Consider the following 16,885-nt stretch of genomic DNA (forward strand, 5'->3'; position numbering starts at 1 on the left):
ACACCACGTGGTGCTGTGTGTGGTGACACCACGTGGTGCTGTGTGGTGACACCACGTGGTGCTGTGTGGTGCCCCACGTGGTGTCCCCCGGTGTCCCCGTGCCACCTGCTGGCGGATCTCCAGGAGGGAGTGGAGGATGCGGCCGTCGATCTGCGTGAAGTTGGGGCAGTAGGCGCCCAGGCTGCTCTCCTCCAGCCAGGCCTGCACGTCACCCTCCTGCCACTTGGGGACGCCTGGGGACACGGCGAGCGGCGCACGCGGGGCAACACACGTGGGCAACACACGTGGGCAACACACGTGGGCAACACACGTGGGCAACAGACACGGGGCAACACACGTGGGCAACACACGTGGGCAACACACGCGGGCAACACACGCGGGGCAACACACGTGGGCAACACACGCGGGGCAACACACGCGGGGCAACACACGCGGGGCAACACACGCGGGGCAACACACGCGGGGCAACACACGCGGGGCAACACACGCGGGGCAACACACGCGGGGCAACACACGCGGGGCAACACACGCGGGGCAACACACGTGGGCAACACACGTGGGCAACACACGTGGGCAACACACGTGGGCAACACACGCGGGGCAACACACGCGGGGCAACACACGCGGGGCAACAGACGCGGGGCAACACACGTGGGCAACACACGTGGGCAACACACGTGGGCAACACACGTGGGCAACACACGTGGGCAACACACGCGGGCAACACACGCGGGCAACAGACGCGGGCAACAGACGCGGGCAACACACGCGGGCAACACACGCGGGCAACACACGCGGGCAACACACGCGGGCAACACACGCGGGCAACACACGCGGGCAACACACGCGGGCAACACACGCGGGCAACACACGCGGGCAACACACGCGGGCAACACACGCGGGCAACACACGCGGGCAACAGACGCGGGCAACACACGCGGGCAACACACGCGGGCAACACACGCGGGCAACAGACGCGGGCAACACACGCGGGCAACACACGCGGGCAACACACGCGGGCAACACACGCGGGCAACACACGTGGGCAACACACGTGGGCAACACACGTGGGCAACACACGTGGGCAACACTCGTGGGCAACACTCGTGGGCAACACACGTGGGCAACACACGTGGGCAACACACGTGGGCAACACACGTGGGCAACAGACGTGGGCAACACACGTGGGCAACACACGTGGGCAACACACGTGGGCAACAGACGTGGGCAACACACGTGGGCAACAGACGTGGGCAACAGACGTGGGCAACACACGTGGGCAACAGACGTGGGCAACAGACGTGGGCAACAGACGTGAGCAACAGACGTGGGACTCGGCGTGAGCAAGACGAGCAACTTGACGCAGAATCCTGCAACTCGGTGCCACAAACACCCAGCTGCCCCGTGTCTCTTCTCATGTCCCCTGAACTGACGTTACCTAGGGGATGCCGTTACCTAGGGGATGCCGTTGTCTAGGGGATGCCGTTGCCTAGGGGATGCCGTTACCTAGGGGCTGCCGTTGCCTAGGGGCTGCCGTTACCTAGGGGCTGCCGTCGCCTAGGGGCTGCCGTCGCCTAGGGGCTGCCGTCGCCTAGGGGCTGCCGTTGCCTAGGGGCTGCTGTTACCTAGGGGCTGCCGTCACCTAGGGGCTGCCGTCGCCTAGGGGCTGCCGTTACCTAGGGGCTGCCGTCGCCTAGGGGCTGCCGTCGCCTAGGGGCTGCCGTTGCCTAGGGGCTGCTGTTACCTAGGGGCTGCCGTCGCCTAGGGGCTGCCGTCGCCTAGGGGCTGCCGTCGCCTAGGGGCTGCCGTTGCCTAGGGGCTGCTGTTACCTAGGGGCTGCCGTCGCCTAGGGGCTGCCGTCGCCTAGGGGCTGCCGTTACCTAGGGGCTGCTGTTGCCTAGGGGCTGCTGTTACCTAGGGGCTGCCGTCACCTAGGGGCTGCTGTTACCTGCGAGGCGAGCCTGCACCTCCGTGGATCTGGAGGAGGAGCAGCACGAGATGAAGCCCTTGACGGCGCGGAGCACGACCTGAGGCACAGGGGGGGGGGGGGGTGTCACTGCACGAGCACTGAGGTGTAGAGGAGGTGGTGTAGAGGAGGAGGAGGTGTAGAGGAGGAGGAGGTGTAGAGGAGGAGGTGTAGAGGAGGAGGTGTAGAGGAGGAGGTGTAGAGGAGGAGGTGTAGAGGAGGAGGAGGTGTAGAGGAGGAGGTGTAGAGGAGGAGGTGTAGAGGAGGAGGTGTAGAGGAGGAGGAGGTGTAGAGGAGGAGGAGGTGTAGAGGAGGAGGTGTAGAGGAGGAGGTGTAGAGGAGGAGGTGTGGAGGAGGAGGAGGTGTAGAGGAGGAGGTGTAGAGGAGGAGGTGTAGAGGAGGAGGTGTAGAGGAGGAGGTGTAGAGGAGGAGGTGTAGAGGAGGAGGTGTAGAGGAGGAGGTGTAGAGGAGGAGGAGGTGTAGAGGAGGAGGTGTAGAGGAGGAGGTATAGAGGAGGAGGTGTAGAGGAGGAGGTGTAGAGGAGGAGGTGTAGAGGAGGAGGAGGTGTAGAGGAGGAAGTGTAGAGGAGGAGGTGTAGAGGAGGAGGAGGTGTAGAGGAGGAGGAGGTGTAGAGGAGGAGGAGGTGTAGAGGAGGAGGTGTAGAGGAGGAGGTGTAGAGGAGGAGGAGGTGTAGAGGAGGAGGTGTAGAGGAGGAGGTGGTGTAGAGGAGGAGGAGGTGTAGAGGAGGAGGAGGTGTAGAGGAGGAGGTGTAGAGGAGGAGGTGTAGAGGAGGAGGAGGTGTAGAGGAGGAGGTGTAGAGGAGGAGGAGGTGTAGAGGAGGAGGAGGTGTAGAGGAGGAGGAGGTGTAGAGGAGGAGGTGTAGAGGAGGAGGTGTAGAGGAGGAGGAGGTGTAGAGGAGGAGGAGGTGTAGAGGAGGAGGAGGTGTAGAGGAGGAGGAGGTGTAGAGGAGGTGTAGAGGAGGTGTAGAGGAGGTGGGGGTCCTCACGCTGCCCCAGGAGACGGACGCTCTCTCCCTCAGCTGGTTCTGGTTCGTGCTCCATATGGGGCAGTGAAGCTGTCCCTCTGTGACACACAAACACTCAGAGTCACTCACCACTCACTCACCACTCACTCACCACTCACTCACTACACACACTCAACACACACACACTCACCACACACACTCACCACTCACTCACCACTCACTACACACACTCACCACTCACTCACTCACTACACACACTCAACACACACACACTCACCACACACACTCACCACTCACTCACCACTCACTACACACTCACCACTCACTCACTCACCACTCACTCCACACTCACCACTCACTCACCACTCACTCACTCACCACTCACTCACTCACCACTCACTCACCACTCACTCACTCACTCACCACTCACTCACCACTCACTCACCACTCACTCACTCACTCACCATTCACTCACTCACTCACCACTCACTCACCACTCACTCACCACTCACTCACTCACCACTCACTCACCACTCACACACTCACCACTCACTCACCACTCACTCACTACACACTCACCACTCACTCACCACTCACTCACCACTCACTCACCACTCACTCACTCACTACACACTCACCACTCACTCACCACTCACTCACCACTCAATCACTCACACTCACCACACACTCACCACTCACTCACTCACACTCACCACTCACTCACTCACACTCACCACTCACTCACTCACACTCACCACACACTCACCACTCACTCACCACTCACTCACTCACCACTCACTCACCACTCACTCACTCACCACTCACTCACTCACCACTCACTCACTCACCACTCACCACTCACTCACCACTCACTCACTCACCACTCACCACTCACTCACCACTCACTCACTCACTCACCACTCACTCACCACTCACTCACTCACCACTCACTCACCACTCACTCACTCACCACTCACTCACCACTCACTCACTCACCACTCACTCACTCACCACTCACTCACCACTCACCACTCACTCACCACTCACTCACTCACTCACCACTCACCACTCACTCACCACTCACTCACTCACCACTCACTCACCACTCACTCACTCACCACTCACTCACCACTCACTCACTACACACTCACCACTTACTCAACACTCACTCACCACACACTCACCACTCACTCACCACTCACTATACACACTCACTCACCACTCACTCACCACTCACTCATAACTCACTCACCACTCACTCACAACTCACTCACCACTCACTCACAACTCACTCACCACTCACTCACTCACTCACCACTCACCACACACTCACCACTCACTCACTCACCACTCACTCACCACACACACACCACTCACTCACCACACACACACCACTCACTCACCACTCACTACTCACTCACCACTCACTCACCACTCACTACTCACTCACTCACCTCTCAAACCACGAACTCACCATACACAAACTCTCCAGTCACCATACACACACTCACCACTCACCATGCGCACAACACTCACCATACACTCCTCACACTAACCACTCACTTACCATACACACTCGCCACTCACTACACTCTCACCAACACTCATACACGTGTATATACAGCACAAACACATCAACACTCACTACACACAGCAGTGTGTTGTGTAGTGTGTGTACATGTATCCTGGGTAAAGCGATGCTCACTGTGTAGTGCATGTAGTGTACATATATACACGCTATAGAGTGTATATATGTAGGTTGTAAATATGTAGTGTATATTATATGTGTGTATATAAGTACATGTAGTGTGTGTGTACATGTGGTGTGGTGTGTGTACACGTGGTGTGGTGTGTGTCCGTGTGGTGTGTGTGTGACGTGCTGCTGAGTGTGCAGGGAGAGCCGCCCTCCTGCTCCTCACCCTGCCTCATCTGGGAGCAGGTGCCGGGGTCGCGGCTGAGTCTGCTGAGCGTCGTCACTGCGTGGAGCTTCTCCGCGGAGCGGCCCTGCCTCAGGCTCTGCACCAGCGGAGCCACGGCGCCCGCCTCGTAGATCTGACGGCACGGAACAAAAAATAAATCAACATGAAACCAATTAGAGTAACCAGAGTACCAAAAACGGAGTGAGAAATTGCATGGAATTAACTCAATCAGAACCATAGACAATCGACTCATGCAAACCTGACTGAGAGACTGACAATTAGCAGCAAATCACAGGGAGCACGAGGCCAATACATGTCCGCATTGATGCCATACCCACCTTTCTACGCACAGGCCCGCATGCGGACATTAGTGCCAGGGTCTCCAGCAGCTGCTCCGCCAAGAAAAATATTTCACCCATCGACTTGTATCGGCCATATATGTTGGGCTTGTTCAGCGTCAACATCATCAGGTCAACTGGCTCTGTGGACGACATTCCGATTGCAGTTGCCACACAACTTGATTGGTATTTGCTGCAGTGTCAATGGTGCCGTAGGTGTCCGGTGTCACAGTGTGCATGCAGCAGAGAGTGGAACTCATACCCGAGTTCCCAAGTGGGTCACAGTCGGCCTCCTCCAAGATGCAGAAAATGACCTGCAGGGCCTGCAGCCTGACCTCACTGAGGTCATTCTGCAGCAGCATCTGCATGACCGGCAGCGCATTGCTCTGGCGGAAGCAGGCGCGGTTCTGCTGCACAGGGGCGATGTTCGCCAGAATCCCGATGGTGCAAATCATCATGCTGCGCATGGCCTGGAGACACAGGTGACACCAGAAACAGCAGTACTGTCAGAGGCATATTTATCATGATGAGAAGTCACATATCTACACCAAGCAGAGGGTAGCTCTCGAAATTGGGAAAATAATTGAACCTTTCGGAGAGCTATAGACTTGGTGCTGCTTAGAAGTGAATCGTCAAATACGATCATCCATCATCTACTACCCGCCATCATCTACTACTCACCATCATCTACTACTCGCCATCATCTACTACTCACCATCATCTACTACCCACCATCATCTACTACCCGCCATCATCTACTACTCGCCATCATCTACTACTCGCCATCATCTACTACTCACCATCATCTACTACCCATCATCATCTACTACTCACCATCATCTACTACTCGCCATCATCTACTAACTCACCATCATCTACTACTCACCATCATCTACTACTCATCATCATCTACTACTCACCATCATCTACTACCCACCATCATCTACTACCCGCCATCATCTACTACTCGCCATCATCTACTACCCACCATCATCTACTACTCACCATCATCTACTACCCACCATCATCTACTACCCGCCATCATCTACTACTCACCATCATCTACTACTCGCCATCATCTACTACTCACCATCATCTACTACCCATCATCATCTACTACTCACCATCATCTACTACTCGCCATCATCTACTACTCACCATCATCTACTACCCGCCATCATCTACTACTCACCATCATCTACTACTCGCCATCATCTACTACCTGCCATCATCTACTACCCGCCATCATCTACTACTCGCCATCATCTACTACCCGCCATCATCTACTACCCGCCATCATCTACTACTCGCCATCATCTACTACCCGCCATCATCTACTACTCACCGTCATCTACTACACGCCATCATCTACTACCCGCCATCATCTACTACCCGCCATCATCTACTACTCGCCATCATCTACTACCCGCCATCATCTACTACTCGCCATCATCTACTACTCGCCGTCATCTACTACCCACCATCATCTACTACTCGCCATCATCTACTACTCACCATCATCTACTACTCGCCATCATCTACTACCCGCCATCATCTACTACTCGCCATCATCTACTACTCACCATCATCTACTACTCGCCATCATCTACTACTCACCATCATCTACTACTCGCCATCATCTACTACCCACCATCATCTACTACTCACCATCATCTACTACTCACCGTCATCTACTCACCATCATCTACTACCCACCATCATCTACTACTCACCATCATCTACTACTCGCCATCATCTACTACCCGCCATCATCTACTACCCGCCATCATCTACTACTCGCCATCATCTACTACCCGCCATCATCTACTACTCGCCATCATCTACTACTCACCATCATCTACTACCCGCCATCATCTACTACCCGCCATCATCTACTACTCGCCATCATCTACTACCCGCCATCATCTACTACTCGCCATCATCTACTACCCACCATCATCTACTACCCGCCAACATCTACTACTCACCATCATCTACAACTCACCATCATCTACTACCCGCCATCATCTACTACTCGCCATCATCTACTACTCGCCATCATCTACTACCCACCATCATCTACTACCCGCCAACATCTACTACTCACCATCATCTACAACTCACCATCATCTACTACCCGCCATCATCTACTACTCGCCATCATCTACTACCCGCCAACATCTACTACCCATCATCATCTACTACCCGCCATCATCTACTACTCGCCATCATCTACTACTCGCCATCATCTACTACCCACCATCATCTACTACTCACCATCATCTACTACTCACCGTCATCTACTCACCATCATCTACTACCCACCATCATCTACTACTCACCATCATCTACTACCCGCCATCATCTACTACTCACCATCATCTACTACTCACCATCATCTACTACCCACCATCATCTACTACGCACCATCATCTACTACTCACCATCATCTACTACTCGCCATCATCTACTACCCGCCATCATCTACTACCCGCCATCATCTACTACTCGCCATCATCTACTACTCACCATCATCTACTACTCATCATCTACTACCCGCCATCATCTACTACTCATCATCTACTACTCGCCATCATCTACTACTCGCCACCATCTACTACCCGCCATCTACTACTCGCCATCATCTACTACTCGCCACCATCTACTACTCGCCATCTACTACTCGCCATCATCTACTACTCGCCATCATCTACTACTCACCATCATCTACTACTCGCCACCATCTACTACTCACCATCATCTACTACCCACCATGATCTACTACTCACCATCATCTACTACTCGCCATCATCTACTACTCGCCACCATCTACTACTCGCCACCATCTACTACTCGCCATCATCTACTACTCGCCATCATCTACTACCCGCCATCATCTACTACTCACCATCATCTACTACTCACCATCATCTACTACTCGCCATCATCTACTACCCACCATCATCTACTACTCGCCATCATCTACTACTCGCCATCATCTACTACTCGCCATCATCTACTACTCACCATCATCTACTACTCGCCACCATCTACTACTCACCATCATCTACTACTCGCCACCATCTACTACTCGCCACCATCTACTACTCGCCATCATCTACTACTCGCCATCATCTACTACTCACCATCATCTACTACTCACCATCATCTACTACTCGCCATCATCTACTACTCGCCACCATCTACTACTCGCCATCATCTACTACTCGCCATCATCTACTACTCACCATCATCTACTACTCGCCACCATCTACTACTCACCATCATCTACTACTCGCCACCATCTACTACTCGCCACCATCTACTACCCGCCATCATCTACTACTCGCCATCATCTACTACTCACCATCATCTACTACTCGCCACCATCTACTACTCACCATCATCTACTACTCGCCACCATCTACTACTCACCATCATCTACTACTCACCATCATCTACTACCCGCCATCATCTACTACTCACCATCATCTACTACTCGCCACCATCTACTACTCACCATCATCTACTACTCGCCACCATCTACTACTCACCATCATCTACTACTCACCATCATCTACTACCCGCCATCATCTACTACTCACCATCATCTACTACTCGCCACCATCTACTACCCGCCATCATCTACTACTCGCCACCATCTACTACTCGCCATCATCTACTACTCGCCATCATCTACTACTCGCCACCATCTACTACTCGCCATCATCTACTACTCGCCACCATCTACTACCCGCCATCATCTACTACTCGCCACCATCTACTACTCGCCACCATCTACTACTCGCCATCATCTACTACTCGCCATCATCTACTACTCGCCATCATCTACTACTCGCCACCATCTACTACTCGCCACCATCTACTACTCGCCATCATCTACTACTCGCCATCATCTACTACTCGCCATCATCTACTACTCGCCATCATCTACTACTCGCCATCATTTACTACTCACCATCATCTACTACTCACCATCATCTACTACCCTCCATCATCTACTACTCGCCATCATCTACTACTCACCATCATCTACTACCCTCCATCATCTACTACTCACCATCATCTACTACTCACCATCATCTACTACCCTCCATCATCTACTACTCACCATCATCTACTACCCGCCATCATCTACTACCCGCCATCATCTACTACTCACCATCATCTACTACCCTCCATCATCTACTACTCACCATCATCTACTACTCGCCATCATCTACTACCCGCCATCATCTACTACCCGCCATCATCTACTACCCGCCATCATCTACTACCCGCCATCATCTACTACCCGCCATCATCTACTACTCGCCATCATCTACTACTCACCATCATCTACTACCCTCCATCATCTACTACTCGCCATCATCTACTACTCACCATCATTTACTACTCGCCATCATCTACTACCCGCCATCATCTACTACTCGCCATCATCTACTACTCACCATCATTTACTACTCGCCATCATCTACTACCCTCCATCATCTACTACTCGCCATCATCTACTACTCACCATCATCTACTACCCTCCATCATCTACTACTCGCCATCATCTACTACTCACCATCATCTACTACCCTCCATCATCTACTACTCACCATCATCTACTACTCACCATCATCTACTACCCTCCATCATCTACTACTCACCATCATCTACTACCCGCCATCATCTACTACCCGCCATCATCTACTACTCACCATCATCTACTACCCTCCATCATCTACTACTCACCATCATCTACTACTCGCCATCATCTACTACCCGCCATCATCTACTACCCGCCATCATCTACTACCCGCCATCATCTACTACCCGCCATCATCTACTACCCGCCATCATCTACTACTCGCCATCATCTACTACTCACCATCATCTACTACCCTCCATCATCTACTACTCGCCATCATCTACTACTCACCATCATTTACTACTCGCCATCATCTACTACCCGCCATCATCTACTACTCGCCATCATCTACTACTCACCATCATTTACTACTCACCATCATCTACTACTCGCCATCATCTACTACCCGCCATCATCTACTACTCGCCATCATCTACTACCCTCCATCATCTACTACTCGCCATCATCTACTACCCACCATCATCTACTACTCGCCATCATCTACTACCCGCCATCATCTACTACTCGCCATCATCTACTACCCGCCATCATCTACTACCCGCCATCATCTACTACTCGCCATCATCTACTACCCGCCATCATCTACTACTCGCCATCATCTACTACTCGCCATCATCTACTACTCGCCATCATCTAATACTCGCCATCATCTACTACCCGCCATCATCTACTACCCGCCATCATCTACTACTCGCCATCATCTACTACCCGCCATCATCTACTACCCGCCATCATCTACTACTCGCCATCATCTACTACTCGCCATCATCTACTACCCGCCATCATCTACTACTCGCCATCATCTACTACCCGCCATCATCTACTACCCGCCATCATCTACTACTCGCCATCATCTACTACCCGCCATCATCTACTACTCGCCATCATCTACTACCCGCCATCATCTACTACTCACCATCATCTACTACCCTCCATCATCTACTACTCACCATCATCTACTACTCACCATCATCTACTACTCACCATCATCTACTACCCTCCATCATCTACTACTCGCCATCATCTACTACTCGCCATCATCTACTACTCGCCATCATCTACTACTCGCCATCATCTACTACCCTCCATCATCTACTACTCGCCATCATCTACTACTCGCCATCATCTACTACTCACCATCATCTACTACTCACCATCATCTACTACTCGCCATCATCTACTACTCACCATCATCTACTACTCACCATCATCTACTACTCACCATCATCTACTACCCTCCATCATCTACTACTCACCATCATCTACTACCCTCCATCATCTACTACTCACCATCATCTACTACTCACCATCATCTACTACTCGCCATCATCTACTACTCGCCATCATCTACTACTCGCCATCATCTACTACCCTCCATCATCTACTACTCGCCATCATCTACTACTCGCCATCATCTACTACTCACCATCATCTACTACCCTCCATCATCTACTACTCACCATCATCTACTACCCACCATCATCTACTACCCGCCATCATCTACTACCCGCCATCATCTACTACTCGCCATCATCTACTACCCACCATCATCTACTACCCGCCATCATCTACTACTCACCATCATCTACTACTCACCATCATCTACTACCCGCCATCATCTACTACTCACCATCATCTACTACTCACCATCATCTACTACTCACCATCATCTACTACCCACCATCATCTACTACTCGCCCTCATCTACTACCCGCCATCATCTACTACCCGCCATCATCTACTACCCGCCATCATCTACTACTCGCCATCATCTACTACCCTCCATCATCTACTACCCGCCATCATCTACTACCCGCCATCATCTACTACCCGCCATCATCTACTACCCGCCATCATCTACTACTCACCATCATCTACTATCCTCCATCATCTACTACTCACCATCATCTACTACCCGCCATCATCTACTACCCGCCATCATCTACTACTCACCATCATCTACAACTCGCCATCATCTACTACCCGCCATCATCTACTACTCACCATCTATGATTTAAATGTAATTTCTCTACGATTTCAATCATTTTTAGTCAAAAATCGCCAAATCTGCGGAGCTCCGCTGCAAACGCAGGAAGAGACGAGAGGTGAGGCAGCGACGAGCTCAGCCTCCCCTCTGATTCGCAACCCCTCAGTGACTGGATGGAGCGCGGGCACTAAGCGCGTGCCTGCTACTATCTCTGTGTGTGTCACCAATGTGATGTTTGTAGACCCCTTCATTATGTGTCCTCGCCTTCCATACTCCAGCTAACTTACTTCACGTGTGTGTCTAAACTATACAGATATTTAGTCTCGCTGGTCTCGTCATGAAACTGCACCAGGAAAGGCAGCTATCACATCTGCCTCACCGAGGGGGGCGTGTCTTGAGGCTACGTCATTGACGCTCTCCCTCCACGTTCGCCAGCTCGAGCAAAACAATGTCCAGTGGCTGTAAAACTGTAACATGTTTCATCTCTAAACTTCAAATCTAGAAGTTATGTCTGTAGCCTTAAACATTCCTCACAATGTGAGTTTCAATCAAAACGGGGCGTGATCAGCAATGGCTGAGCTTGAGGGCCGACTTCAAACGAAGGTATAGGGTGGTTCATAGCAATACAGTATGTAATTTAATGTTGGGTTTGTCTATGGCAGTATATAGTACGGTGTATGCTCGTGTGATGTAAGAGAATAAAGTTTAGATGGAAGCATATTATATAAATTTTTACGACGTAGAATTGTAATGTATTACTTGCTGTTAGTAACTCAGCTTATTGTAGAGTATAGTAAGTATACTGATGGTGCTATGCAGTTTATACTTTAGTTTTTTATGTAGTTTATACTTTAGTTTTCTACGTGGTTGTTTAGTAACTGCAGCTACATATCATTAACATTCCTTTCCTTTGTTAATGCTACTCCCTGCACCCTCCCTTGGTGCTGCTGATCCTGCATAATGCGTGGGCATAATATGACTTTGAAACCCCCCCGCCCACCTCCCACGCATTTCCCATGAATATGCTGAATTCCTCTTCATATGCACATTCTTTTTGTTAAGGCGCTCTTCCACCTCCAACCCAGCTTATATATAAGCTCCTAGCTTGGTAGTGTCTCATTCTTCACCTGAAGACGGCTGCTTGCGTTGTAGCCGAAACGTCGTGAGAATTATTTTATTTTATTATGTTTTATTTTTATTATTTTATTACTTCCCTTCTACGTGACTTTACCGAAAGAACCAAGAAGATGAATCCCTGCAGTCACGAAAGCTTTAAATCGAAAAACGAAGGCCCAGAAGTGAACACGGCCACGTGTCATGTGGAGTGGCACCAGCACCCAGACTGCTGCTGCTGCACCTGCTGCGTGTGGCAGTGCTACCAAGTGAATCACCTTCACTGCTGCACCTGCTGCGTGTGGCAGTGCTACCAAGTGAATCACCTTCACTGCTGCCCCTGCTGCGTGTGGCAGTGCTACCAAGTGAATCGCCTTCACTGCTGCCCCTGCTGCGTGTGGCAGTGCTACCAAGTGAATCACCTTCACTGCTGCCCCTGCTGCGTGTGGCAGTGCTACCAAGTGAATCACCTTCACTGCTGCACCTGCTGCGTGTGGCAGTGCTACCAAGTGAATCACCTTCACTGCTGCCCCTGCTGCGTGTGGCAGTGCTACCAAGTGAATCGCCTTCACTGCTGCCCCTGCTGCGTGTGGCAGTGCTACCAAGTGAATCACCTTCACTGCTGCCCCTGCTGCGTGTGGCAGTGCTACCAAGTGAATCGCCTTCACTGCTGCCCCTGCTGCGTGTGGCAGTGCTACCAAGTGAATCGCCTTCACTGCTGCTGCCCCTGCTGCGTGTGGCAGTGCTACCAAGTGAATCACCTTCACTGCTGCCCCTGCTGCGTGTGGCAGTGCTACCAAGTGAATCGCCTTCACTGCTGCCCCTGCTGCGTGTGGCAGTGCTACCAAGTGAATCGCCTTCACTGCTGCTGCCCCTGCTGCGTGTGGCAGTGCTACCAAGTGAATCGCCTTCACTGCTGCCCCTGCTGCGTGTGGCAGTGCTACCAAGTGAATCGCCTTCACTGCTGCTGCCCCTGCTGCGTGTGGCAGTGCTACCAAGTGAATCGCCTTCACTGCTGCCCCTGCTGCGTGTGGCAGTGCTACCAAGTGAATCACCTTCACTGCTGCCCCTGCTGCGTGTGGCAGTGCTACCAAGTGAATCGCCTTCACTGCTGCCCCTGCTGCGTGTGGCAGTGCTACCAAGTGAATCGCCTTCACTGCTGCTGCCCCTGCTGCGTGTGGCAGTGCTACCAAGTGAATCGCCTTCACTGCTGCCCCTGCTGCGTGTGGCAGTGCTACCAAGTGAATCACCTTCACTGCTGCCCCTGCTGCGTGTGGCAGTGCTACCAAGTGAATCGCCTTCACTGCTGCCCCTGCTGCGTGTGGCAGTGCTACCAAGTGAATCGCCTTCACTGCTGCCCCTGCTGCGTGTGGCAGTGCTACCAAGTGAATCACCTTCACTGCTGCCCCTGCTGCGTGTGGCAGTGCTACCAAGTGAATCGCCTTCACTGCTGCCCCTGCTGCGTGTGGCAGTGCTACCAAGTGAATCGCCTTCACTGCTGCCCCTGCTGCGTGTGGCAGTGCTACCAAGTGAATCGCCTTCACTGCTGCCCCTGCTGCGTGTGGCAGTGCTACCAAGTGAATCGCCTTCACTGCTGCCGCTGACTTCTGTTCTCCACTGCCGACGACGCTTGGACTCTCGCGGGATTCTGTGACTTGGACATCTACCAAGGAGCCTCAACAAACGTGAACAATCGGCAACTCACATTCAACGCCAAATTGCTGTAAACACGTTTGGAGCTTCAAGGATAGATCTGGCTTTGAATGGACGGCGGAGATTAAACATCAGCATCCACGACGCTGAGCTAAAGGAAACCCGCGAGGTTGTAAAAGGCCTCATCAATGCGACCTGCTGCCGAGCCAGACAGGAACCATCAGCATGTCGTGGTGACGGTGAGGGTGCAAGGCGCTAATCATCGTGGTGACGATGTGGAGGAGCCGTTTCACGCTCTTGCTGAGAATGATGAAAGTGAGCGAGACATGTGGAGACATCCGCTGTGTGTCATGGCTCCTCACACAGAACACAGAACGACTTAATCGAAGCGGCCGGTGACGTCGTCAGCAGTGACGTCAGCAAGGAGATGAACGCAGCCCCACTGGTTGCGCTCCAAGTGGACGAGGCCACGGCTGTCACAGACAAGGCCCAGGCCTCTGTGGTGCTGCGTCGTCGTGGCTACAAGCGCGGTGACGACTTGTGAGCTGGGGGAGGCGTTCTTGGGATCTGGTGACGTCGGTGATGACAGAGCAGCACCGGCTATGGCTGGTGATGTTTCCTGAGTGTTGGGGAAACTGCGTTGAAGAGCTGGGAGCTCAGACTGTGACGGCATCAGGTCTTCGTGGGGTGCAGGCCAAGGCGACAGACAAGGTGCCTGAAGCGAGGCTCACCCGTTGCTACGCACACAAGTTGAAGCTGGCGCTCATCTCGCTCTCAGCAAGATGTGCGCCTGAGTGTCAACGTGTTTAAAACAGTCGAGGGGCTTGCGACGTCTTCACTGAGTCGACCTCGTGCACCCCACCTCCTGAGTCGACCACGTGCACCCCACCTCCTGAGTCGACCACGTGCCCCCACCTCCTGAGTCGACCACGTGCACCCACCTCCTGAGTCGACCACGTGCCCCCACCTCCTGAGTCGACCACGTGCCCCCACCTCCTGAGTCGACCACGTGCACCCACCTCCTGAGTCGACCACGTGCACCCACCTCCTGAGTCGACCACGTGCCCCCACCTCCTGAGTCGACCACGTGCACCCACCTCCTGAGTCGACCACGTGCCCCCACCTCCTGGGCGACGTCGTGAAGCGACGTTCAGCACGAGCAGCGTCCACCAGATGGAGCTCAGCTTCTAGACTCGTCCTCACGCTCGGCAGCTACCAGTCTGATCTGCGCGACGTGCTCCAGGCGATGGCTGGGACAACGACACCCTCATGATGGCCGCCGGACGTGACGTCTGGCCGTCAAAAGCATCAGCCTGCTTCTTCACGGTGGCACACGAGGGCACTTTCAATGAGCCCGATGCACTCTGCCGCGTGCTGCAGAACGAAGTAGTGGACACTGATTCTGCTGTGCGCTAATCCGCGACACGATGGGAGTTGTGGGACGCCAGAGACAAGAGTTTGGCAGCTTCTGTGATCGATTGGAGCAGAAATGCGTCACACGTGGCCTGACAGACATTGCCCAAAGTCAACAGCCAATCAGAGATGAGAGGAGCAGAATGTTTGATGACATCGTGGACAACATCAGTGCTCACGTGAGAGCGAGGTTTGATCATTCCGGTGAGCTAACTTTCCTCGGTTTGGTTGATTGCACGAAATTGTATGAAATGTCGCGACATTTGGATGACACCAAACTGCAGAGCCAATCACAATGTGCAGGAACTCTGACTTTGCTAGACTCGAGGCTGACCTCGTCGGAGTGAATAGTTCACAAATGGTGAGGAACGAAGCAAATCACCCGGACGGCTCCTCAGCTTTGTGGCCCACAATGATCTGATGCCGACGGCTCGCGAGGCGGCAGAGTCACTCAGCTGCTGCTGCTGGCAGCGCTCACTGCGCCAGCTGCAACAGCGGCCGCTGGAGGTCGTGGTTCTCTGCTGTGAAACGACTCAGAACAGTCGGCATCGGACTGACCAAGGACGACTTTCATCCCTGGCAATCACCTCGACCGAGACGGAGAGACTTTAACAACTCAAAGAGAACAAAGAGGACTTCTACAACAAAGTCACGGACATCTTTGTCCAGAAGGAGTGGCGAGTGACTTCATCTACAAGTGAAGGTCAGACCACGCAACATCCATCATCATTTGTGTTGAATGAGTACGAATGGTGGAACTGCATTCGCCTATAAAACGTGAATTGTTGACGTCACTCACCTGTGTGTGTGTGTTGTAAACAATGCCGACGTGA

General features: G+C 52.8%; 2 protein-coding genes across 2 annotated transcripts in view; both read right to left on the reverse strand.

Moving 5' to 3' along the window:
- The window catches only part of LOC144719512 (uncharacterized), a 51,324-nt gene that overhangs the window by 4,936 nt on the left and 29,503 nt on the right, over positions 1 to 16,885 (reverse strand). The window contains exons 8-13 of the mRNA XM_078595545.1: positions 5,471 to 5,678; positions 5,209 to 5,351; positions 4,871 to 5,003; positions 2,973 to 3,049; positions 1,949 to 2,027; positions 106 to 233 (exon numbers count right to left, since the gene is read on the reverse strand). Coding sequence (XP_078451671.1) covers positions 106 to 233; positions 1,949 to 2,027; positions 2,973 to 3,049; positions 4,871 to 5,003; positions 5,209 to 5,351; positions 5,471 to 5,678 — 768 coding nt within the window. The remainder of the gene's footprint in view (positions 1 to 105; positions 234 to 1,948; positions 2,028 to 2,972; positions 3,050 to 4,870; positions 5,004 to 5,208; positions 5,352 to 5,470; positions 5,679 to 16,885) is intronic.
- On the reverse strand, positions 5,945 to 14,991 carry LOC144719452 (uncharacterized). Its single transcript, XM_078595417.1, has 4 exons — positions 14,976 to 14,991; positions 13,748 to 14,686; positions 13,505 to 13,648; positions 5,945 to 13,360 (listed from the first exon to the last, which is right to left on the reverse strand). The coding sequence occupies exons 1-4, from the start codon at positions 14,989 to 14,991 to the stop codon at positions 13,146 to 13,148; spliced, it is 1,314 nt and encodes a 437-aa protein (XP_078451543.1). The 3' UTR covers positions 5,945 to 13,145.

Source organism: Lampetra planeri, chromosome 1 (assembly GCF_965212315.1).
Source record: "Lampetra planeri chromosome 1, kcLamPlan1.2.h2, whole genome shotgun sequence".
NCBI lineage: Eukaryota > Metazoa > Chordata > Hyperoartia > Petromyzontiformes > Petromyzontidae > Lampetra > Lampetra planeri.

What these genes read in the sequence shown, in the direction of transcription:
- LOC144719452 (XM_078595417.1), bottom strand. An exon ending in CAGCAGGGGCAGCAGTGAAG is followed by an intron (nt 13,649 to 13,747) that starts GTGATTCACTTG and finishes GCAGCAGTGAAG; the next exon opens with GCGATTCACTTGGTAGCACT. An exon ending in CAGCAGGGGCAGCAGTGAAG is followed by an intron (nt 13,361 to 13,504) that starts GTGATTCACTTG and finishes GCAGCAGTGAAG; the next exon opens with GCGATTCACTTGGTAGCACT.